At 42.1% G+C, this 22,810-nt stretch overlaps 2 protein-coding genes across 3 annotated transcripts in view; both read left to right on the forward strand.

Moving 5' to 3' along the window:
- The window catches only part of ncoa2 (nuclear receptor coactivator 2), a 62,151-nt gene extending 45,879 nt beyond the window's left edge, over nucleotides 1–16,272 (forward strand). Inside the window, exons 12-22 of one of the 2 annotated variants that reach the window (XM_073488194.1) lie at nucleotides 4,788–4,986; nucleotides 5,151–5,357; nucleotides 6,056–6,259; nucleotides 7,064–7,193; nucleotides 7,308–7,482; nucleotides 7,596–7,892; nucleotides 8,324–8,401; nucleotides 8,533–9,001; nucleotides 9,859–10,036; nucleotides 11,267–11,480; nucleotides 12,938–16,272. In XM_073488194.1, coding sequence (XP_073344295.1) covers nucleotides 4,788–4,986; nucleotides 5,151–5,357; nucleotides 6,056–6,259; nucleotides 7,064–7,193; nucleotides 7,308–7,482; nucleotides 7,596–7,892; nucleotides 8,324–8,401; nucleotides 8,533–9,001; nucleotides 9,859–10,036; nucleotides 11,267–11,480; nucleotides 12,938–12,949 — 2,163 coding nt within the window. In that variant the 3' untranslated portion in view covers nucleotides 12,950–16,272. The remainder of the gene's footprint in view (nucleotides 1–4,787; nucleotides 4,987–5,150; nucleotides 5,358–6,055; nucleotides 6,260–7,063; nucleotides 7,194–7,307; nucleotides 7,483–7,595; nucleotides 7,893–8,323; nucleotides 8,402–8,532; nucleotides 9,002–9,858; nucleotides 10,037–11,266; nucleotides 11,481–12,937) is intronic. The other variant, XM_073488195.1, reaches the window with a different exon arrangement.
- Nucleotides 16,273–18,423: 2,151 nt separating this feature from the next.
- On the forward strand, nucleotides 18,424–22,570 carry prdm14 (PR domain containing 14). Its single transcript, XM_073488770.1, has 8 exons — nucleotides 18,424–19,060; nucleotides 19,503–19,556; nucleotides 19,650–19,810; nucleotides 19,896–20,166; nucleotides 20,258–20,460; nucleotides 20,778–20,879; nucleotides 21,725–21,944; nucleotides 22,264–22,570. The coding sequence occupies exons 1-8, from the start codon at nucleotides 18,424–18,426 to the stop codon at nucleotides 22,425–22,427; spliced, it is 1,812 nt and encodes a 603-aa protein (XP_073344871.1). The 3' UTR covers nucleotides 22,428–22,570.
- The last annotated feature ends 240 nt before the right edge of the window (nucleotides 22,571–22,810 follow it).

Consider the following 22,810-nt stretch of genomic DNA (forward strand, 5'->3'; position numbering starts at 1 on the left):
CTGCTGTCAAACTGAACAAAGAAGGAGAGATGAGAGAGGTGTAGATACCCCCAGGAGAGCCCAGCCTCGGCAGGCAGAGTGAAAATGATGAGCCATATGCTCCTGCATGTCCTCTCTGCTACCATGGAGATGGAGGGGAGAGGGAGTGGAGTGTTTGTAGAACAAGCAACGTACGAGAAACAATAGAGGGGGAATCGAAAATTGAGAGGAATAGATGTTTAATGTGTATGTAGTGATGCAGGAGGTTTTGATGTCTGTAAGTGGCCAGTGTGTTGAAATTGGTGAGATCTGGGTTCCACCGTTAGATGGAGATTAAAGCAGTGGAGCCGATGGCACAGTCCAGTTTAACGTATTTCACCAACTGTGCTTTCCAGCCCAGAACAAGAGCATTTGTTAGACGTGAACTAAGCCTCGACTTCATTACAGCCATTACACTTGTGTGTGGGGGTTTCGCTTCCTTACTGGCGAATTGCTGCTCGGCCATGTGCAAAAGCTGACTGTACTAGTTAAAAAGTCCACTCATCCTTCTCTGCTAACCTCACCCACTGTTCTCTCTGCTGTTTCCCCCTCCCTCCGCCTCTCTCCTCCTCATGATTGTTTGAGGGCTGAATTATTGATGGCTGGAGCCGAGCTAAATGAGAAATCAGAGCAGAGCTCAGTAGTAGCGGCTTAGCTGATGGCTGAAGGAAGTATAGGTATGGTCATATAGTCTCATGATCCTGTGGGAGGCAGGATTATCTGTGTGTTTTATACGTTCGTGTTCCTCTGGTTATTGCATCAGTGCCATCTAAGCACACTGTCTACTGGAGCTGAATTGACCTAATTCCAATACAGTAGAATCCTTATTTGATGTATCTAATGGTTCAGTCTACACCGTATTATGACACGAAGTGAAACATGTATTCTTCATTATGACATTGATCAAATCCATCAAATTAAGCAAATAATTATCCGTTTATTGTAGAAGTGTTCACTGTGGTAGAAATAGTTTTTAATAAAAAAAAACATATGTCAAATGTAGGTCACATTAGCCATACTTCATTATTGACCCTAAATATGAGTAAGCAGGTAAAGAAAACAAAATAATTAATTAATCGTTATCCAATACAGTGATGCCTTTGTATTAATCCGTCTATCATAGTTTCTGCTGGCTCGAATAATGCAGTTCTCTTCTTTACTCTCCTTGTAAAAGATGACAGAATGTCAAACATGTCATTTCCATTGGTGTTCACTAAAGGCAAATATACCCACTCTATCTCACATCATGCAAGTCCATTTCTACACTATATGTCAAGAATTTTAAATAATCAGCAAGCGTTTAATCCTCTGAAGTGTATAAAAGAGTCTTTCAAAAGATGTCAAAAGTATTTTAAAAATAATTGCTCCTCCAACATAACTTGAAGAGTGTAGGTGCTGCCATCAGAAAAGAATGAAAGCGTATTACATGTTCAATGGCAATTATGTGAACCTAAGAACAGGGTTCCATAACAAACCTGTTACCACATTTTATTGTCTCCTGGCATCCAAATTAGCAAGCATTAATTCACGATGAACGCATACAGTCAAAGTTAATGTGAACAGCTTTTAAAATAAACAACCTGACAATAAATAATGATTGCGTCGGTTATAAAAGGAATTCAACTGAACTTTAGTTTCACAGTTTGATTTGTGAGTTAGATGTAGACAGTTGGACAGTTAGATGTAATGATAAATGCTAAGACAGTCTGGATTTTTTGGTTTTACTGATTTTTTTTTTAGGGAAAACAAAGAGCATTATATTACTATTAATATAAGCTTTTTGCTTATAGGCTTTACAGGCTATATTTATCAAGAAATTCAGGTTTTTACATGAATAACTAACAAGTTGAATTTTCAATTTATGTCTTTTCTTTCTCGTCTTTAATGTTTTCCATCTCATTCCATAAATTCTAGCAGCAAGGGAGGAAAAGGAAGTAATAATAACATAATATATTTGATTTATATAGAACACCTGATTCATGAAATAGATGTGTAAACAACTTATTCTGTTTTGTGTCTCAGCTGTAGGTACCTTGAAAGTGCTTGAATTTTACTTTTAAGAACCATATCCTTCAGTGTGGTGTAACTGAAGTTGATGTGCTGTGTTTAACTTCTCCTTTCAAATGTGTCCAAAGCCCCCTGAGATTAAATCAGTTACCACAAATTATTTCAAATTATGTAATGAGGTCAATCTCCTATAAATTCTCAGTGCAAGGGAGGAAAAGGAAGTAATAATAATAATATGTTTTATTTATATAGCGCTTTTCATAGTACTCAGACGGCCGTTTGAAAAAGGTGAGCTTTGAGTACTGATCAATTACTTATTAGTAACACTAACCCAACATGGCAGATTACCTAAAAATACTATAGTGTGCAAACATGAAAACTTTTCCTGTGACTTTAAAGGTGCACTACGTAAGAATTGGCCACCTTGAATTCATACTCCCAACAAATCGGAGCAGCATATCACCAGAATAGCTATTAAGTGCAGCTAACGGTATTCTTTTTATACAGTCATGACTGTAGTTAATGTTAGCTTGTTTTGAAGTAAAATTCTTACATGTTGCCCCTTTTAAATATTGCTGTTTCCGCTCGTTCAGGCGGTGAGTATTAGTTGTTTTCGTTCCATTTTTAGCTGACATCAGGCCAGCATGATTGTAGGGTAAAATGACTTTTCCTTTTGCCTTACTTCACAGTGGCAGTTCTGCTTTGCCCACCCTGTTTCTCAGTTCCCTTTCCTATGAAGTGCCTGTGTTAGTCAAAGAGGCACAATGATCCTACTGCCCGTCAAGTCCACGTTGACATCAGGGCACATACTGCAACTTAATGATCACAACTCGCTCATTTACAGACGTCATCGGTTTAAGTTAAATCTAGGTAACGATTCTTATTTGTCTGTTGGGTGTGTGGATAAACAAAGAGACTGTCTTAAGAGAAAAACATACAGGATTTTGAAGTATGCATGGGTAGCCTTAAACAAACACTATCTTGTGATGTACAGTATGTGTCCTTAGCTGCTCATCCAGTGTGAATACCGCTCTGACATGAAGATCTTGGATAATGATCTTGCTCGCTTGAGACTAAATATTTGATAATGGTCATTTGGACTCACAAATCTTTGCAATTTTACCCAAATACAGTATGTCAGCCTGAGGTGCAGCAAAGACATGGATTGCATTACATGCGCTGACATGCATAGAAAGAAGAGCGTAACAGGGATTGAAAGAAATAGGACCCATTAAGGGTAAAAGCAACCAGAGAAGACGAGAGAATAGAAAGTGGGAGGAGAGAGAATCGGAGAGGAGGAGGAAAAGAGCAAACCGAGAGCGTACAGGAGCATTACATCATTCCTGACCTCATTAGGGCTTTTCTCTCTCCCACCACCACCACTCCCCCACCCCTCACTCTGCTACTCTCTCTAGCTCTCCCACATATCCTGTGCGCTTGTCTGCTGCTCGGAGTGATCGGCATTATGTGGCTATCTGTCTGCTGCTGATGATTTAATAACATAATTTCTTTAAGGTGGAGGAGCAAAAGGTCTAATTTAAAACACATGCAGGCTTTGGTACACTAAAGACGAGCATTCTCTCAGGTATTCTTGGCAGCCTTGTAATCTTAAGTAGCATTTGCATGCCTAACATTCACATGTCATTATCTAGAACACTGAAGTACGACATGGAAACAGTGGCTGCTGTGCTGTTTTGTGTGTGCTGTACAGTATGTCACGATGAGGAGCCGTCAGTGATTCACAGTGTGCTGCACTCTCGTGGCCAGTAACAGTCAATGCAACTTATTTACCTTAAGTCCCTCAGGCCTCTCTAGAAACCACTGGTCACCTGTGTTTATGTTTCTGTTCTGTTTTGAACGCACCCTACATTTATTGCCTGACAGTAAAATTAAATTCAATCCAAGTTAATAATGTTGCACTTTTTGGTGACACTGTCCTGTTGGTGTTGTAGGTGAGTGAATTACTTTGGGGTTCCTGTTATTTTTTCTCATAGAGAGAAAGCGTCCTGAAACAGAAGAGGTTCCAAGAGATTCATCTTTCATAGTCAGAGCTGTTCTTCAGTTCAGCCAGAGAAACCAGATCCCAGCATGGCCTTGTCTTTGTTTAAGATAGTTGTGTGAAAAACTAAACAGAAACTGGCCACATAGTCCAAAGCCCGGCTGTGTGTGACTGTGAATGCAGCCTTGGGTTGTATTGGGCAGGATCAGTCCAGCTGTTTGCAGTAGGGGGGCACAGAGCAATTCCAACTTTGGCACAAACCGAGCTCCTGCCACCTCGCGCTGCTCTCACATGTTACTCAGGAGAAAGCTTCACCTTTTCTGCCTTTGCTTTGGTGGCAAACAAAATTGTTCAAATTGATATAGTATTTCTTAAATATGTGCGAAAGGGGAGCAGAGGCTGTTTGAAAACACCAGCCGGTAAGCAAAGAGTAGTACGTGTCTGATAAGCTAAGTCAAAGTGAAGTGTGGCCTAGATTTGATGGAAAGTGGTCCATTTTATCCCGGGGTTACTGCTGTATTATAAACAAGGCCAAGCCTGCTGTTCCCATCTTCCAGATAAAGACTCCTTGTGCAAGTGTTGTCATGTTTACAGGCTCAGTTTGTGCTCAGTAAATGTGTGTGCCCGTCACTTCTATATTTTTGTGTCTGCAGGTGAAGCAGCAATTACTTTTTAAATGGAGGCCTAAGTGGTTCATCTGTTCTTGTTTTCACACTTGTCCCCCCTCTCTCTCTTTCTCTTCCTCTTTCTCTGCTTTCTCCAGTCGTCAGAGCTGGATGACATCCTGAACGACCTGCAGAATGCTCAGCCGCAGCTCTTCTGCGAGCCGCGGCCCGTCTCGTTGCCCAGTCCCATGGACAAACAGAACATCATCAATGACATCCTGCAGATGTCCGAGACGAATCCTGCCATGGCGGCACAGCAGCAACACCGGGGCATCGGGACTGGCATGGGCCCAACGAGTGAGTCCAACACTTACAGGGGGAAAAAAGCGTTTATAAAACATTATATAAAATTATTAAAACATAATCCCAAGTGTGTTCATAGGTTTAACTGATCAAACTGTTATTTGTTGACTTCTCCATTGTTGCACAATTGGCTAAAACCCACTCGTTCCTGTCTGCAGATTTCGGAGGTGTCCGACCAGGCCAGCCAGGCAGGGGTCTGCCTGTGAGGAGCGTGTCTCTGGACATGAATGTGTCACCCCAGCAGCCATCGTTACAGTACCCCATAAGGGCCTCCAGCCCATACACTCTCATACAGCAGCAGCAGCAGCAAGGCATGGTGGGAAGTCACGGCATGATGGCTAACCAGGCCGGTATGGTCGGCACAGGTGGGTGTGACAGTCATGCCTTTGCAGTCCCAGTTTATAATGATATTACTCCAGATAATTGCATTACCCACGTATGATTCTGTAAACACCAAAGTTAGATATATACCACATGACAAACTTTGTAAGAAGCATGAGTTCTCATACACATTAATAAAAAATCTGCAAAAACACACATTTTCTGATCATTTAACACTTTAGAGCGGACAACAAACTAAAATCGAATCAAATTAAATTAAGAATTTAATCAATTTAACCTGGTATTATAGTTTATTAATGGCCTTTTACTCTATTGAATGAAAATCTCCTCTGAAATCTCTTATGCTGGTTTATTTCACAGTGGCAAAACCAGTTGAGAAAACACAATTACTTCCACTGACACTTGTTGCTGCTTTCCAAATTCTGAGGAAATACCTTTTTCCCCTTATTTGTCTGTCGCTCTCAACCTATAACATATCATGTCATGGCACCGTGACTCACTTCCTGTGACAGGAAGTATTGAGTCACCCACACTGGCACGTTTCTCACACTGTCACTCCCACATATTAGAAGCCCTCAAACTTCCCCCAGTACGAAATAAATGTATTTTCCCCTTAAAATAGCACTATTGCATCATGGGGACTGAGGACTTCCACCGAAGTCTGTCCCAAGGTGTTTCTAACAGTTTCTCATCTACCTGTGTGTGTGTTTGTTTCTTCTAGGACTGATGGCTCCAGGTGGTCCACGGCCGGCCATGCAGCAGCAGGAGGGTTGGGTGGGTTCAGCCTCCGCCCCTCCTCTTGGAGCGTCGGGCCCTGGGCAGCCAGGTGCAATGCAGGGCAGGATGGGGCCCAACAGTGCTCCCATGAGACCCAACAGCCAGCCAGGGCCCCGACAGATGCTCCAGTCCCCAATGATGGCTAATGGTGAGAGCTCACAGCACTTTTGAAACACATGTTACATAGAGTTTTAAATGCAGAAACTATATGACGGTATGACATTATATTGTAGATTCCACATGGACTAATAATACCCCCACTAAAGCATTTTTAAAAGCAAAAACAATGATGAAAGCGATTGAATTTTATAGGTTTTCTTTGCTGAATTATCAGCCACAGTCCTTGGAAAACTTATGGTGCAGGGAGACTGATGAGGCACAGAGGAAAGGACCTCAACTCACCCATATTACAGTATATTAACACTGCTCAGTGTTAAAGGTTGCCACCAAGTGGCTAGTCATAGAACTGCACTCAAAAAATTAATGATGCAAAACTTTGCTCTTTGTGCTGATTGTTCTGTGTTTTAGAGATAAGTGACCATCATCTATGATGCCAGATTGTTTTCCTTGTGATAACCAAAATTGCAGAATTATTTTATTATTTTAATTTTGGGTTATTCTCTTGATCTTTTTCTCAATAATCAGTTAGATGTTTGGTCCATTAAATGTTAGAAAATGGTGAAAAATGTTTCTTAAAGCCCAAGGTGACACTCTAAAATGCTTTGTTTTGTCCTCAAGCCAAAGATACTCAGTTTACCAGAAAATATTCAAATTTGAAAAACTGAAAGTAGTGAATTTGGACAATTCTTTCAAAAATTGACTCAAAAGAATTAATGGATTATCAAAATAGTTGGCGTTTAATTCAATAGTTGACAACTAATCGATTAATTGATTAATCATTGCTGTAGTCTCTAACCCTGCCTTTATCTGTTTTGTTTTTTCCCTTATTAAGCCCAACCTGATATGGATATCGGTATGGCTGGCCACCATTTCTCCCAACAACAGGCTCCACCCAACCAGACAGCCCCCTGGCCTGACAGCATGATGCCCATCGACCAGACAGCTTTTGTAAACCAGAGCAGGTAAGCAACTTGCTTCCAAGTTACTATTACATGCTAACAAAATCAAAATTAAGATTCCTCCTTTTTTTTTTGTTTTCTTAGAAATTTACCGTCTTTGTCTCCCTTTCTGCCCAGGCCGGTGCACTCAGCGCCGCAGGATGAATTGCTGTGCAGTACGGGACTCAGCTCTGGAGAAGGCAGTGCAGTCGACGAGGGGGCCCTGATGTCCCAGTTGTACACTGCACTAAAAGACTTTGATGGCCTGGAGGAGATCGATCGTGCTCTGGGGATCCCTGCTCTAGTAGAACAGGTGAGTTCCAGCCTTCCTAACTTACATCATCACATTAAAACAATTCTAGTTTTTAGTATTCATTTTATATGGTTTTACATTTTAAAAAATCTGTCTGTGGCTTCCCATTTCAGAGCCAATCAGTTGAGCCTGAGCAGTTCCCCCAGGACCCCTCCATGATGATAGACCAAAAGCCCCCCATGTACACCCAGCAATTTGGTCCCCCACCATCCCACATGGCCCAAAGGGGCTACCCCGGTGCAGCCATGCAAGAGCAAGGTTTTCATCCTATGTCTGGCCAGATGGGTCCAAGGCCAGGTTATCCCATGATGAGGATGCAGGCCCGGCCCGGACTCAGGCCGACCGGGGTCGTCCCCAACCAGCCCAACACACTACGACTGCAGCTCCAGCACCGGCTACAGTCCCAACAGGTACGTGTGCATCTGACACTGCTGGAGGGGAAATTGTCCATTGATTCTTTCCTCTTTCTGATGCAACCATGCTGTTTGATCAGTAGCTGTGTGATTGAGTTGTGTAATTATCCTTGATGTTGACATTTTGGCAGGACTTCTGTGCAAACAAGGAATAATTTGGACATTTAAGTCTACCCTGCCACATGCTGGTCTTTGAAGGCATTTGCTCAATATTCAATAGACTGCACTGAATGGTGAATTAGATCCATTAATCTAATCGGTTTTATTAAATCTGCCATATCATTTCAATCCAAATTGACCCATAACCCTTGTGCTGGTAGTTTTTTGTTTATATTTTTTAACTATTTACTGGCTGGAAGTGAGCAGTACAAAATCAAGGATTTCAAAGATCTTTCATTAACCTCTTCTTCTGTTTCTTGTCCCACCAGAACCGTCAACCAATGATGACTCAGATGAGTAGTGTGTCAAATGTGAACCTACCTCTTAGGGCCAGTGCTCCAAACCAGGTAGGTCACCACTGCCATGGTTGTTGATGACTTGCAGAAAATGTAAGGCTTTTAATTTCAGTGTTAGTTATGTTGTATAACAAATTTTCTTTTCTGTGTTCCTTTGTTCCGGCACATCATTCTCCTTCCAGGGGACCATCAATGCTCAGATGTTGGCACAGCGTCAGCGGGAGCTGCTGAGTAATCACTTGCGACAGAGGCAGCAGCAGCAGCAGGCCCAGCAGGTCCAGCAGCAGCGGAGCATGGCCATGAGGGCCCAGGGCCTCAACCTGCCTCCCAACATGGCCGCCGGAGGCATGAGTAACCCCCGGATCCCCCAGGCCAACCCCCAGCAGTTCCCCTACCCGCCCAGCTACGGTACCAGTACAGGCCTGGCCTCGCCACCTCCCCCTACCAGCCCCTTCTCCTCCCCTCTCTCCCCCAGCCTGCCCTCTCTCCCCCCCAACCCCCAGCTCCACCTGCATGGCACCTCCTCCTCCTCCTCCACCTCCTCCTCCTCCTCACAGATGATGATGGGAAATACAAACATGATGGGCGGGCAGTACGGGGCCGTACTCAGCCCCCAAATGCAGCACAGTGCCTTTCAGTTTCCCAACTCAGGTACTGCTCCCACACCCCAGCCTACCACACACGTCACGCTACAACCTGTGTGTGTGTGTATGTGTGTGCTATTGTGTCTGTGTGTTGATGTGACTCTAGTTGCACAGCATCACATGCTTTTTAGTCGCGGCAATCATCTGATTTGTTCATTGATCAGCTGACATTAAATGATCCAAATCATACTAAACCATAGTTATTCTCCAATTTAATAACATATGAGTTTTTGTCAGGAAGTGTGATCGTATATTCTCATTGTTCTGTGCACTGTCCAAAATGGTGTCCCAGTGATACACTGTTACTCCACCAGAGGGCACCAGGAGCACAATAATCAAAGCTTAACTCCAGCTACACACTGACACCTGACTCTTTGTTGATTGTGAGCAGGCAGAGCAGTAATCAAGGCGCTGTGCCTGTCAGCCTGACAGTGTGCCGTGTAATCTGGGCATAATCTGATAATCTGGTATAATAACATGTTTGATTTATCCTTCACTCCCTAATCTGATTCTGGCCCGTGGGTTCGTACAGAGCGATAACTTCCACTAGACATTACTTCTGTCTTCCCCTTTTCTCCTAAGCCATCTCCTTATTCCCTTTTTTCCTAGTTCCTTGCCTGCTTTACATGCATGTAGGAAGTAGTGACTGTCTGTCAATAATTCTGATTACAGACTGGAATGGACTGTCTTCACTCACACTAATCATCATGCTCGCTCAGTTGCTCATACTCTGCTAAAAAGTTTGTCCTTATGTGGCATGTTTGTGTAAATTACCTGGAATGCAAAACAGTCAGCCCACTCAGTACATTGGTTTGTAGTTGCTGTAATTTGCTGGTTGGTTCTGTCTCGATGCGTCCACCACAGGTATGAGCCAACAGGCCGACGGAGGCTTTGGAGGTCCCGGCACACCACAGAGCCCCTTGCTTTCTCCCCGCATGGCCCACACGCAGTCCCCGATGATGCAGCAGGGCCAAGGAAACGCTGCTTTCCAGGGTTCACCTGACATGAACGGCTGGCCACAGGGCAACATAGGAGGAAACAGGTAAAAATCAACAAAACTTGGTCTCATATAAACTCTTCAGTGCCTCATTTAAAAGCTTAGATTCTGTGTGAGTTAGACCTTCCAATTATATTAATATCTCTGATGTCTATTATGGAATAATGTCCATAAATCTCTTTAGAATGATAGAAAAAAGACACTTCCTATGGATGCAGAACTTGCTTAAAGCTACCGCCAAGAACTTTCATCTTTTTGTCGATTCTGGTGACCCCTACTTTTAATTTTATACTTTATCTCACTCGGAGATGTTGTAATCCGCCCGCTGACATACATTAAAGGCGCAATATGTAAGAATTTTGGTTGAAAGCATTCAGAATCAACAGAATGTGAATAAATAACAGTTTTGACAGTCTATGCATTGTGTTGCACAGATATCTATTTACAGTAAGTTAGCATGCTGACCAGCTAGCCCGCCCCGGTCCGATGCTTCTGTGCTGACAGTGTAAACACCAGCGGTCCCAGAAAGAACCACTTGCTGTACAGCTAACTGAACTAACTTGCTAAGGGCAGCTACAGTTAGCAGCTACATTTAGAGGTTACTCTGGTGATATGTTGCCCGAATTTGTGTTGAGTCATGGCAACCTTATTCTTTTTTACGTGTTCTACATTCCGCGAAAGGTCGAAGCTTTCAAAACACAAGTGGTCAAATAAATAATGTGTTAATAAATATATTAACTGCTAATTTCAGTAGTCAAAATTGCTTCTTGGAAATGTCAAACTTTAATGTTGAAGAACTGCTCAGATTCAAATAAACATCCAAACATGTGTATATATGTGGTAAGAGATTGGTTTTGATTGACATTAGCTAAGTAGCTATTTGAACAACATGCTTACAACGTTTAAGGTGATAAAAGCACAACACTCACCAGCAACATTCAATCACGTGGATCTGCTCCCACAAATGGACTTTTCTATCTCTGTAATGATAGTTTCTTTCGGACATATCAAGCTCAGGATAAACAGAGACAGCCAGAACAAGCTTCTCCTCCATTTTCCTGGTTACCAGGGTGAGGGGTGACAAGTACAGGTCATTGAAAACATGATCGGTTGCGTGAAAAAGAATGACGGGGACGACAGCAGCACATTTTTAAAATGTTAAGATAATTTCAAATAGAAGTGCTAAGAGCAGCACAGAAGTGCCTAAAGCATCTCCTCTCATAGCAAAATATTTGATCTCACTTGACTTTTTTGCTTTTCCTTCCCTCTCCACAGCATGTTCTCACAGCAGCAGGCGTCACCGCAGTTCACCCAGCAGAATAACGGCAACATGTACAACGGCAATGGCATGAGCCTCAACAACGTCTCGATGGCCACCAACATGGCAACCAGCAGCATGAGCAGCATGGGCCAGATGGCCGGACAGATGAGCGTCACGTCCATGGCCTCAGGGCCCTCACCCGGCTTGCCCTCCATGGGGCAAGAACAGGTAAATACCACACCAGTCTTGACACATCAATTCTCTAAATGGGGTAAAAATAAAGACAGTTTTTAAACTTGTAGGAGCAAGTATGACCCAGAGTGTAGCTGTTTTTCAAGTTTCCAGTAATATCCTCAGAGTGTACCTTTACACTAGTCCCTTGTAGGAATATAACCACTTTAGTGTTTAAGCCTTGGAGGTTAGCAAATTGGACCCCTTACGGTTTTACACAGTAATCGGGGGACCAAGAAAAACTAAAAGGTTCGTCTTTGTTCCTCACGGCTCCAGGCTGCTCATATGTGTGTTTGTCTTATCGTAAGACTCTAAGTGTTTGGGTACACTTATTGGACAGCCGTGCTAGTGAATAATTTACTCAGTAGTTTACGTAACTCCTCCAGCTGCAGTTCTGATGCTTCACTTGAACTTAGAGGACAATGATGTAATTAGCAGTAGGCACTTTAGAGCCAGACCATTTAGATTATATAGACATTACTGTATGGTGTTCAGCGGCTGGCCTGTCTGGACTTAAGACTTATCGGCTGGATCACTTAACATGGAAAACATGACTCCTTACAGCACAGATCTGTCAAACTCACACACTCTTTATGCACATACCAGTATCCTAAAACTAGATTTGACCAGGTGAGAAGTCAGACTTTCATTTTACACAAAAACAACTGACCTCAGTCACTGAAAATCGGGTACACATGCAAATATTTTGTCAGCACTCAATTTCTGGTGATTATTTAATGTCAACCAAGTTAATCCTTCTTCCTCCGTCTCCCTGGTATTGTTAGCTTGGTATGTGGAATGCACTGTTGTCCGTAATGCTTTTAAGCCCAATAAAAGGCCATGAATATTTAACCAAGGTGCTGCTGTTTGACTGTCTGCACTTCAGACTGTTGTAACATACCAGTATATCTGTCACTTGATTTATCCTCCATCTAGGATTATAGAAATATATTGGCACTTAGATAATTTCAATTATTTACCGTTTGGCCATTAGCGCAGGCTTTTGTTGATTTACCGACTTGTTTTAGGCTGGATGGTGTGTTCCAAGATGGTTTCTGATTGTTTAAAGTCTTTTGAACATGTGGCTGTTCTACTCAAGTTCAAGTTCTGCAAGTTAACCAAACACTTCTGCTGTTAAAGGGTAACTTCACCAATTTTAAACATACAGGTGTGTTTACAGGTGTTGGAGAGCACTACTGCATAATGTGTAAAAACCCAAAAAAAAAATAGTATAAAGCCTTTTGTGGCAGGTCAGGACAGGTCAGGGCTAGCTGGTTAGCATGCTAACTTTGGTATACTTTATATCTTTACAACGCATTGATGGCATAATGTCAGACATTTTTGAATGTTCTCAACTAAAATTCCTACATAATGCAATTTTAATGTGTACAATTGGCGGAGTTGCCCTTTAAATGTTTTGTTGTGACTCAACATGTGTTTTTTTTTCTCTGCAGAAATACTGTTGACCCTCATGGAGCTCTTAACCTGAACCTCAGTGATCAGCTGGTGCAAGGAGTACGTCGGCCCTTTAAAAATTGTACAAACATGTAACCAACCGACTGCCCCTTGACCCAGCCAGGCCGTGCCCTGACCCCGTCTCCCCAGCCCAGGTTTTGCCGTCTGTCCCAGTCGGGCATCTCTCTTGGGCAGCCCCGAACAGACACTGGAGTGTGAAGAGGGCTGGGGAAGGATTGTGGATCTCTGTACAACATGCCTAACCCTCCTGGAGGAGAGCCTTTGTGATGAGCCAGTCTGTCTGCCTGTCCAGCTGCATTCACCGTAGTGTGACTTACTGTAGGGCCTCCTGGTGGGGGACACTGACCTAAGGGGGGCAGCAGTGGGTGGGATCCCTTGTTCCGATGAATGTATTCCTCTCACTGGACAGCGGCCATTTACAATCTCATCTCAAGAAAAATGATCTACACTGATTTTTCTTTTTTTTTTTTTCTTTTTTTTTTGCTCACACGTTTGTGACATTTCCACATAGTTCCAAAAATGGCAGCAAGGACTCCAAGTTATGTTCAGATTTATGGATGGAGCTCAAACACTTAGCCGGTTTTGCCTTTTTGCTGTTCTTTATTTTAATATTATTTTAGTTGTTTCTTTTTCTTCTTCTTCTTGAGAATTAAGATGTAGAATGAAGATATGGTTGAAAAAACTGATCTTGAAAAACACTGCAGAAGAATGGTTTTGAGTGGAATGGTGATTTGTATGGTTAGACTAATTTAGTCAAGAGGTTTATATAGTGTATTAAATTAAGTTTTATTTTTCTGTATAGATTCATTTTAATTATTGTAGATGATTCTTTATCCTAGTAGCAACGAGAAAAAATATTTCTAAAAGTGTGAAAGAGGCACTTTTTTTTTATAATTTTAACAGTAATGGTTGTATTCTTTCTGAGAAGATTCTTCTATTAACCTGAATAATGGATTATGCTTTGGTCCTGTAGTTTCAGAAGAAGATGTCAAAATCATATATGGTTTAAAGATGAATTACAGAGATTGTACATAACAATAAGAAAAGCGTTTTTCTTTTATTTATTTTATTCCTTAGGGTTTGGTTCCCCCGTCTGGTCACAACTGCCTCTTGAAGCAGAGCAGGATTATGTTTTTTCTTTTCTTTTTGTTTTTGGGAAGTGGAGTGGGAGCCTTCACGTTCTGATGTTCTGGTACGATGCAGACAGGGGTGGGTGCGGGAGGTAGGGAAGGGTTGTAAGGGGGTGTGCTGTGTATACAGTGTACAGATTATCGCTTGCTTCTCTGCCTTTAGCATAGAACACCACAAAAAAAAGGAAGAAAAAAAACACAACTTCAACACAGCCATACAATAACTCAAAAAAAAATTAAAGTGTGCTTTCTATGTTGTCTGGAGTGAAAACTGCTTCATACAAGCTGCTAGGTGCAAACTGTTCTGGTGTGATGTAAACAAGCAATAACGATTACTTGAGAAACTCTTGGGGTTTTTTTGTGTTTTTCTTTTTGTAATTTTTGTACAGTTTCCTGAATAAAAAGGACACATTTTTGCTCCACGTTTGGATGCAGTATTAAAAACACAGTTTTTTATTGCAGTTTGTACCAAGAAAGTCTACAGCCACACACAGCGTTCCTGTTAGATTATGCAGCATTGGCTGAGGCCTGGAGAGGGAAGGAGTTTGTGATCCCCTTGTTGACACACACGCCCTCTCCGCCTCCAGCCACTCGTCTATAGCAGAGGTCAGAGTTAAGACTGCACGGTTCATGAGACCTTCTCTGACAGACACTTAGCCATATTTTATGACCTCAGGCAGTTAGTTCAACTATAAAGTGTTCAGTAATGACATGCTGTTCTTGTGCCCCAGTAGGGGTTTGGTTTGACCTTCACAAGATGTAAAGCAAGTCATCTTCTCTAACCTCAAAAGTACATTTTCCTCAAAAAAAAAAAAAGACAAACTTTTTATATCAACTATTTTAACCCAGGACAGACTTGGAGCAAGCCAAATAATCCTCACCTTTCAATTGGATTTCTGAATTCTACCAGCTTTTATTTTCATAGTGAGAGATGACCTGTTGGTTAGCATGCTTTGAGGCCCACAGAAAAACGAGAAATTTATGATGATGTCACTTAACAGGGTCTAATGTAGATGTTGCAGCATAAAACAGGAAGAGAATCATTCTGAATGTATTGTCATTTAAGGCCTAAGGATGTGACTGATGGTGTGTATTGTCAACATGTTGACAACATGGTGTTGTGCACATACACAGTGCTCTTCTCAGCATTTAGGTAGGAAGTTGCCCATTGTTGCTTCTTTTCTTTTCATTGAGTTCTACATGAAATTTGAAGCTGTAGCAAGTCAACTTTGGGACACAGAAAGTCTGCATTAATGTCTTGCTTCTCATCATTGCAGACGTCCTGCGGTTGTTTTGCTGCAGGCCTACAGGTGATCACACTTTTTTGATAAATGCTGTTTTGATTGTATCATACAGTCGTGCAGAACAAGCCTTTTCGAGCCATTTTGAAAGAATGATTCACAGCCCTTTGCAAAATTTCCAAAGATTGTCAAGATTAAAAAAAAAAAAACGATTTAAAGCCATGTGGTAGCAATGCATTTTTTAGCATTTATAATGAGGACGGGAGCAAATAAATGATTTTGCCCCTAACAAATATCCAGGCTTTGGACCCACCAAACGAAATTATTTTTTTTTTCTCTTTGGTTTCAAAGAACTTTAAATGCCCTTTTGTATTGTCTGCCAATTTCTTAGAGCTAAGATGCAACCTTGAAATGCTAAAAACCCTAGCATAATGCCTTAGATTTCGTCCGTTCTCGTTCTTGTACATTACACCGCTGTCTGTATAAATTTGTATAATGACTTGTGTACAATATTGAATGGGTGCATCATTGTTGAACTCTGCTCAGTGAAGCTGGAGACTCGCTCCCAGCTGATCTGGCCCTCATCATTGCTCTCTGTTCTGTGTTGGGTTGAAGACTCTGTTATCTCATCCCTCCCCTCCCCACCACTGTTTGTATGGAAAAGATGATACATAGGGATATTGAAGCAATATGTAAAATACTATATGGACTTTCTGAAGAAAGCTTACTGTTGTGTTTTTCCCCAGATATTTTTTTTCTGCATTGTTCACAGGAATCACACTGTATACCTGCATCCATCTTTGTATCCCTAGTGTGTGTGGGCGTTTTATGCAAAATTAGATATACAAGAGAAGTTAAAAACCACAGTTATGCAAGTTGTGAACTAATATGGCTTCGCTGATGCTATTTGCCTTGTAAATAAAGAATTCTGTTATTGCAGTATTTAACCGAGTGACTCTTATTTCATGTGATTGAAGCAGGTTTTAGCTCAGGCCTCCATGTTCCTTTTCATTATATTTACCAATTCATAAAAAAATAACCAAGAAGAAATATGATTAGCATCAGGAAAACACATTTTTTTACTAAAAACTGTTAAATTTAGACTAATAAAGAAAAAAATACCCAAATAAACTGTAATATGAATTTTAAGTGAATTACAATTTGGCCGAAAAATAATACATTTTAATACAATAATAGGCTAATGCAAAAGAAATGGCACAAAACAAAATGAAGCTACCTTTACTTGAGACTCTCCAAAATGTAGACATATCTTAATGGGATTTCGTTTTGGGTTTTAGCCTGCATGCTGCATTCACAGTAATTAGGCTAATCCCAAAAAAATAAGAGTTTTAAACATAAATTATTATGTAGACTTTTCCTTTATTAATCTGATGTCTGCAGGGACTATTAGGCCTGTATAGACCAGTGACACATACCAACATTTTGCCTACAGCCAAAGCTATCTTGCATTCTGTCCCTATATGAGCTTTAATAAAATTAGCCTACCAAACTCAATAAAAAATAGCCTATATCCAAATACATTCAAAACAATACCAATGATAGGGCATTACTGCCATAAAAGTCAATGATGATCACAATATCTATACAATGTGTGGTATAAATTAAACTAATGTATTGCTGGTCATTCGTTTTTAGTTTTGATCATTTTTTAAATGGAGTTTGGCGCAGGGACACCCAGGGCCGATAAACGCCTTTTTCGACCATCCTGTTCTCTCCTGCTAATTCACCACATCCAAGTCATAACAACACATGTCTATACTCCACAGGGGGTCCCTGAGATAAAATCCTACAGTGTGTGTGTGTGTGTGTTGGGGAGGGGGTCCTCGTATGGAAATGTTTCGGGGGAACCTCTCTCAATCAGCCTCATTGTGTGGCAGAGAGAGCGGGCTGATGTGGAGATGTTAAAGGGGTGGGTCGTCCCTGAGAAAATGTATTCCTACGGGGGCATTGAGATGCATGAGGGCGAGCTGATGTCTTGGCCAATAGGAAGAAGGTGCAGGGAAGCATCTCCAGCAGACCTGAGTGTGTACAGTGAGGCTGCCCTCAGATGACCACAGAGGACGGTTCCCGCAGCACGTTATCTGAAGTTTAGACCTGCTCGGCTGATATCTGCACAATTTGGAGATTAATCGGCTGTGACTGATTCCATACTCGGACGCTGTTAAAACTGAAGCCTGTGGACATGACAGAGACAACTTCACTGTGAAACATCTCCAATTTATTCAACAAGGTAAGCTTCTTTTTCCACAATTAATTCGTGAATCATTCTTTTATGTAAGAGGCCTGTTTATATTCTATACGTATATATTATTTTCAAAATACCCCATGCATAAGATAGTGTAGATGTTTCACAGCACAAAACATTTTTAATCCTCGTCTTTCTCTTCTGGTAAATTCCAAAATCCTGTTTTATTTTTCCTGTTTGTAAATAATTTCCTTTCGCCCATGTATTGCTCCAACAATCCTCCTGCTGATGTCTGTTTTAAGCAATAATTGTACGCTGACTTTAAGGTCCATAAAAAGCTTCATTAATGCTGACCTCTGCTCTGGCCGACTGTTCTGTAATTAGTGTCATGACCCTGGTTTGTCTCTCTATTTACTGGCTGACTGGTGAACGCTTTCCCAAAAAGAGATCACACCATATTCCAGCCGGTCGCCGATGAACATTTGATGCGTGTCCTCTCAGCTGGAAATATTGCAAAATCGGCTGTCCCAATTCACTGTTTATTGCTTTTACCTATTATGCAACGGCTTTGGTCAATATTTGACCAATATTTCTAAACGACAGGAGTCCATTTCACTTTAAAACAGAAATTCTGGGTGTTTAAGAAGTTTTTAGATCCATTAAAATGTTGTTAAATAACGTATAATAAGGTATTTTCATCAATCACACCACTTTACTCAAATTAAAATGACTAATTCAGGTGTGGTCAACCTTCCTTGATGTCACGTTTCCTTTTTTAGATTTCTTGCATTAAACTTTTATAACTCACCCCCACTTCCCCTCCCTCCCCCCTCTTCTCCTTCAAGGATACATCTCCATTTGAACCTTTGCCTCACCCCCGTGCCGTCATGTCGGTGTCCCTGTCCAGCATCCCTGTAGTCCTGAAGGACAAGAGCTACCAAGGCGGCATGCTGAAGGGCAGTCCGGCTCGGGGCTTCTACCCTGCCCCTCTCCCCGGCCCCCACCACTACATGGACTTCTTCCCGCGGACTCACAACCTCCTCCACCCGCTCAAGTCCCTCGGCCGCCTGGTGTCGGACACTCAGACGTCCCTGCCGCTCAACCTGCACGCCGGAGGAGCCCCTCAGTTCCTCGGCCAGGGCGGCCACCACGCCTCGGTCCTGCACGAACACATGTTGAGCGCGTCCGGCTTCCCCTACCTGAGCCAGATGTTGCCCGGACAGCCTCTTTACTCCAAACCAGAGGAGCTGGCAGCTGTGGTGACGGAGCACGCCGCCGGTCCGCTGTCCTCTGACTTCAGCAGCCCGTCCAGTGAAAGGTCCTCTTCCTCTTCTTCTTCTTCTTCTTCGCCGCCGAAGGAGAGTTTGTTTCGCCTCCGGAGCGCAGAGCTGTCCCAACAGAAAACGCGCACGTCTTATAATTTCAGCGAGGATGACCTGTTCATGGTGCTGTACGGGTACTCCGGCAGCCAGGAGCGAAACGTGGGTCACGCCATATCAGGACTGGCTCTGCCCGAAAAGTCAGGTGAGAGTTGTGCTTGAGTTATTGGGTGTTTTGTGTAAAAATGCAATCCTGCGATTAAAAAAAAAGTGCTTAAATGCACTGGATTAAAGGTGCACTATGTAGTTTTGGGGGAAAAGATGTTTTATTATGTCTAAACAAACTAAATAAACAAACTCTCTTTGTTTTCATTACTGAATAAACTGAATTCCAAACTGACCTTAAAGGACAACACAGTTTCATACTGTTTTACTTTGTTTATATGTGGCGGACCCTGCCACCTTTCCAGCTTCAAACAGTGTTCTGGGGACCTTATTTTCCTCTGAGAACAGCTTGTTTATTCAGTTATGGAAAAAATAAATATTTCTGAGTTTGAATTTCTTTTTCCAAAACTACATAATGCCCCTTTAATGAACCGTGAGTTTTATCCCCTGTTTGCTCATCTGCGATTCATTTCTTTTTCCAGTTTCTGACTCCCACATTCTCCAACTGGACAAAGAGACACTTGAACTTCCAGAGGGTAAGACTTGAAAACTCTCTATTCACAGACCATCTTTACTCCTGTGTACTTGAACGACTGAGGTTTGACGCTGTGTTGGACGCTGTGTCTCAGGGTTAACCATCCTCCGGGCCTCTTGGGGAAACGTCTCACACAGCGGAGTTTTCACCGAGAAGAGCAGCCTCCCCAAAGGGACGCGCTTCGGACCTTTCCGAGGAAAACTGGTCAACACGAGCGAGATTAAAACCTACGACGACAACACGCTGATGTGGGAGGTAATGTGCTGCACTCGTTGCCAAAGTCCTGCTCCGAGTCTTCATATCAAAATCAGATCGTTTTAACTTTTTTTCCCTCCTTCAGGTGTTTGAAAACGGCCGGTTGAGTCATTTTGTGGACGGCAGGGGAGGCTCAGGGAACTGGATGTCTTTAGTGAAGTGCGCTCGTTTCCCAGACGAGCAGAACTTAATCGCTGTGCAGGTCCAGGGTCAGATCTTCTACGAGGCCTGCAAGGAGATCCGAGCAGGCCAGGAGCTGCTGGTGTGGTATGGAGACTGCTACATGCAGTTCCTCGGCATCCCTCTCACCCTGAAAGACCCCAAGGAGGACATCACCACGGTTCCTCCCGCTGAAGGTCAGAATCTAACCTTCATCTTGCTTTTATCAACACATTTTTTGTTTAGTTTAACCACAAAACCTAACATGTTTTTCTCTGTTTTCTCCAGATACCGGTGAGGGTTTCAAGTGTGACAGATGCGGGAAGGTGTTCGCGTACAAGTACTACAGAGACAAGCACCTGAAGTACACACGCTGCGTGGACCAGGGCGACCGGAAGTTCCCCTGCCACCTGTGCAACAGGTCCTTCGAGAAGAGAGACAGACTGAGGATCCACATCTTACACGTTCACGAGAAACACAGGCCTCACAAGGTACTGAAACGGTGCAGGGTGTATCCGCACCATCCCCATCCACCGATGCGCACGCAAAAAAGTGTGCGTGGTGCTGAAAGAACAGCTCCCCGCAGCGTCGCTTAGAAACGGATGCTTCAGGTTTTTATGAGGCCTCGTAAAAAGGCAAATTACTGTCAGACCTGTAGTTGGTGCTTATATAGCCTAAAGCAATACAACTAAAAACAGATTCATGTTTTGTTTTCATTAAAAAAAACATTATACTCCAATTTTCACCTTTTTAAAGAATAAAAAAATCTTTTACCCGTATTGATGTCTCATATTTGTCTGATCCGCAGTGCTCGGTGTGCGGGAAGAGTTTCTCCCAGTCGTCCAGTCTCAACAAACACATGCGTGTGCACTCTGGAGAGCGGCCGTACAAGTGTGTCTACTGTAATAAGGTAAGAGGAAGACATTTTTTCTAAAGCTGTGTTGCTGTATTAGCCATTAGCTGTGCAAATGCAGTGCAGTCGGCCTGCTAATAGCTTAGATTCAAATGCATAGAAGGGACCAGAATTATTACAAAGTGGCCTGTTGTTATAGTGACTTTAAATAGGAAATGTCTTTAAATTTTAAGCAAAATTTGTATTTGCGTTTCTGGTTTCTTCTACGTGCAGGCCCTTTTTTTTAAATCCCTCCTCACTTCTCCTTTAAACCGGAACCATTTTGGATCCATTTTCTGCGCCCTCGTTTCATGGTGCATTTGGCGTCAGACCCTCATTATTGCTCCCCTCGCCGGGCACGCTCCGCGGAGACACTTACATGCTAATTATCGCCAGATGTACACCCACCCTTTTGTCTGCCGAGATTATACTTTAAATTTACGGCCCTGGAATGAGCAGAAGTGTTTTTTGTTCTTGATATCCTCCCCTTTTTTATGCACCCGAAGGAGGTTTTGTTTAACCTAATCCCCTGTCTCCTCAACGACACGAGACCAGAAAAAATGGTGGCAAATAAAATAAAATAAAACAAAAATGTTGGACGAATTTTCTTGTTTTATCAATAGGCCTTATCTCGACATGAAGTCAATCAGTGGTTTGCTAAAACTTTGTAGCTAGAGGTGACTTTTTGGCCAAGTTAGCTTGATTAAAAGTAGCCTACTAGCAAGCTAATATAAAATATGTCCTCGCTCATATACGCCATCATTGCTGTTGCCATAACTGTGAATTTAACCGAGCAAAAAAACAAAAAAAAAATAAAATAAAACGAAAATATAACACTGACGGGGTTTATTTTCCTCCTCCAGGCCTTCACAGCCTCCAGCATCCTGCGAACACACATCCGCCAGCACTCCGGAGAGCGACCCTTCAAGTGTAAGCACTGCGGGAAGGCCTTCGCCTCGCACGCCGCACACGACAGCCACGTCCGGCGGACCCACGCCCGGGACAAGCCCCATCCCTGCGACCTGTGCGGGGCTACTTTTCAAGAGGAACAGGAGCTCCAGCACCACATGAAAAATCACAAAAGTAAGGAATTATTCATTTTTTTTTAAAAAACAAAAAAAAAAAAAAAACACAAATCGGTTTTTATTCGGATTTTAATTCAAACAATCGAATATTAAGAGGATTAGTTGTTAAATTCAATTTATTATTATCCCATAATGAGGTAAATCATCAGTCCTTTGATAGCAGTAGGCCTACATGTGTAGAAATGCATGATTTTTAAACAGGCTGGTTGTTTTCTTGTCTTCAGCTGATCATTTCCGAAAAATAAATATCCTAAGCTGCAGACAAAAAAATGTTGCATTGCCTGATTATTTATGAGCTTTTCTTATTTTCTCTGCAGAAATCCTGGACAGCACAGTTCTCCCGTCTTCTCCAGGGAGTGGATTACAGAAGGACTCCGTGTTTCCAGTCAAGGACAATCCTAAAGTACAGAAAAGCGCCGGACAGAACCTCCCTTACACCGGGTTAACAGTTTTAAACCCAGAGTATCGGCCCTGGAACTAGTCTTCATGAGCTCAGATGTACTGTAATGACAGAGAGCTATTTTAATCGTGTGTAATATTTTAAGAACATTGTGCTACTGCCACGACAGATAAATAATCAGGCCTATAAGGTAGGATCTCGTGGTTTTTATTATGTAAATGCTGCTTGAGAAAAGAAAATGTTGTTCTATATAACAGGCCTATTTAAATAGGCTCATTTTAATTTAAATTGTTGTGTCTAAATCTATTTATAATATGTTAAAATATGTTGTCTGTTGTTTTGTGGCTTAAAGCTTTTACTCTGCAATGATTTTGTGAACCCAATGTGATGCCAAATGATAACTAACTATTATTGTTATCATTATTATCATTATTATCATTATTATCATTATTATTATTATTATT

This window comes from Pagrus major, chromosome 19, assembly GCF_040436345.1.
Source record: "Pagrus major chromosome 19, Pma_NU_1.0".
In the NCBI taxonomy this organism is placed as follows: domain Eukaryota; kingdom Metazoa; phylum Chordata; class Actinopteri; order Spariformes; family Sparidae; genus Pagrus; species Pagrus major.

Coding starts and splice junctions, on each gene's coding strand:
- prdm14 (XM_073488770.1), top strand. CDS start 18,424: ATGTCGGTGTCCCTGTCCAGCATCCCTGTAGTCCTGAAGGACAAGAGC. Junction 19,061..19,502: donor GGCTCTGCCCGAAAAGTCAG/GTGAGAGTTGTG, acceptor TTCTTTTTCCAG/TTTCTGACTCCCACATTCTC. Junction 20,167..20,257: donor CACGGTTCCTCCCGCTGAAG/GTCAGAATCTAA, acceptor TGTTTTCTCCAG/ATACCGGTGAGGGTTTCAAG.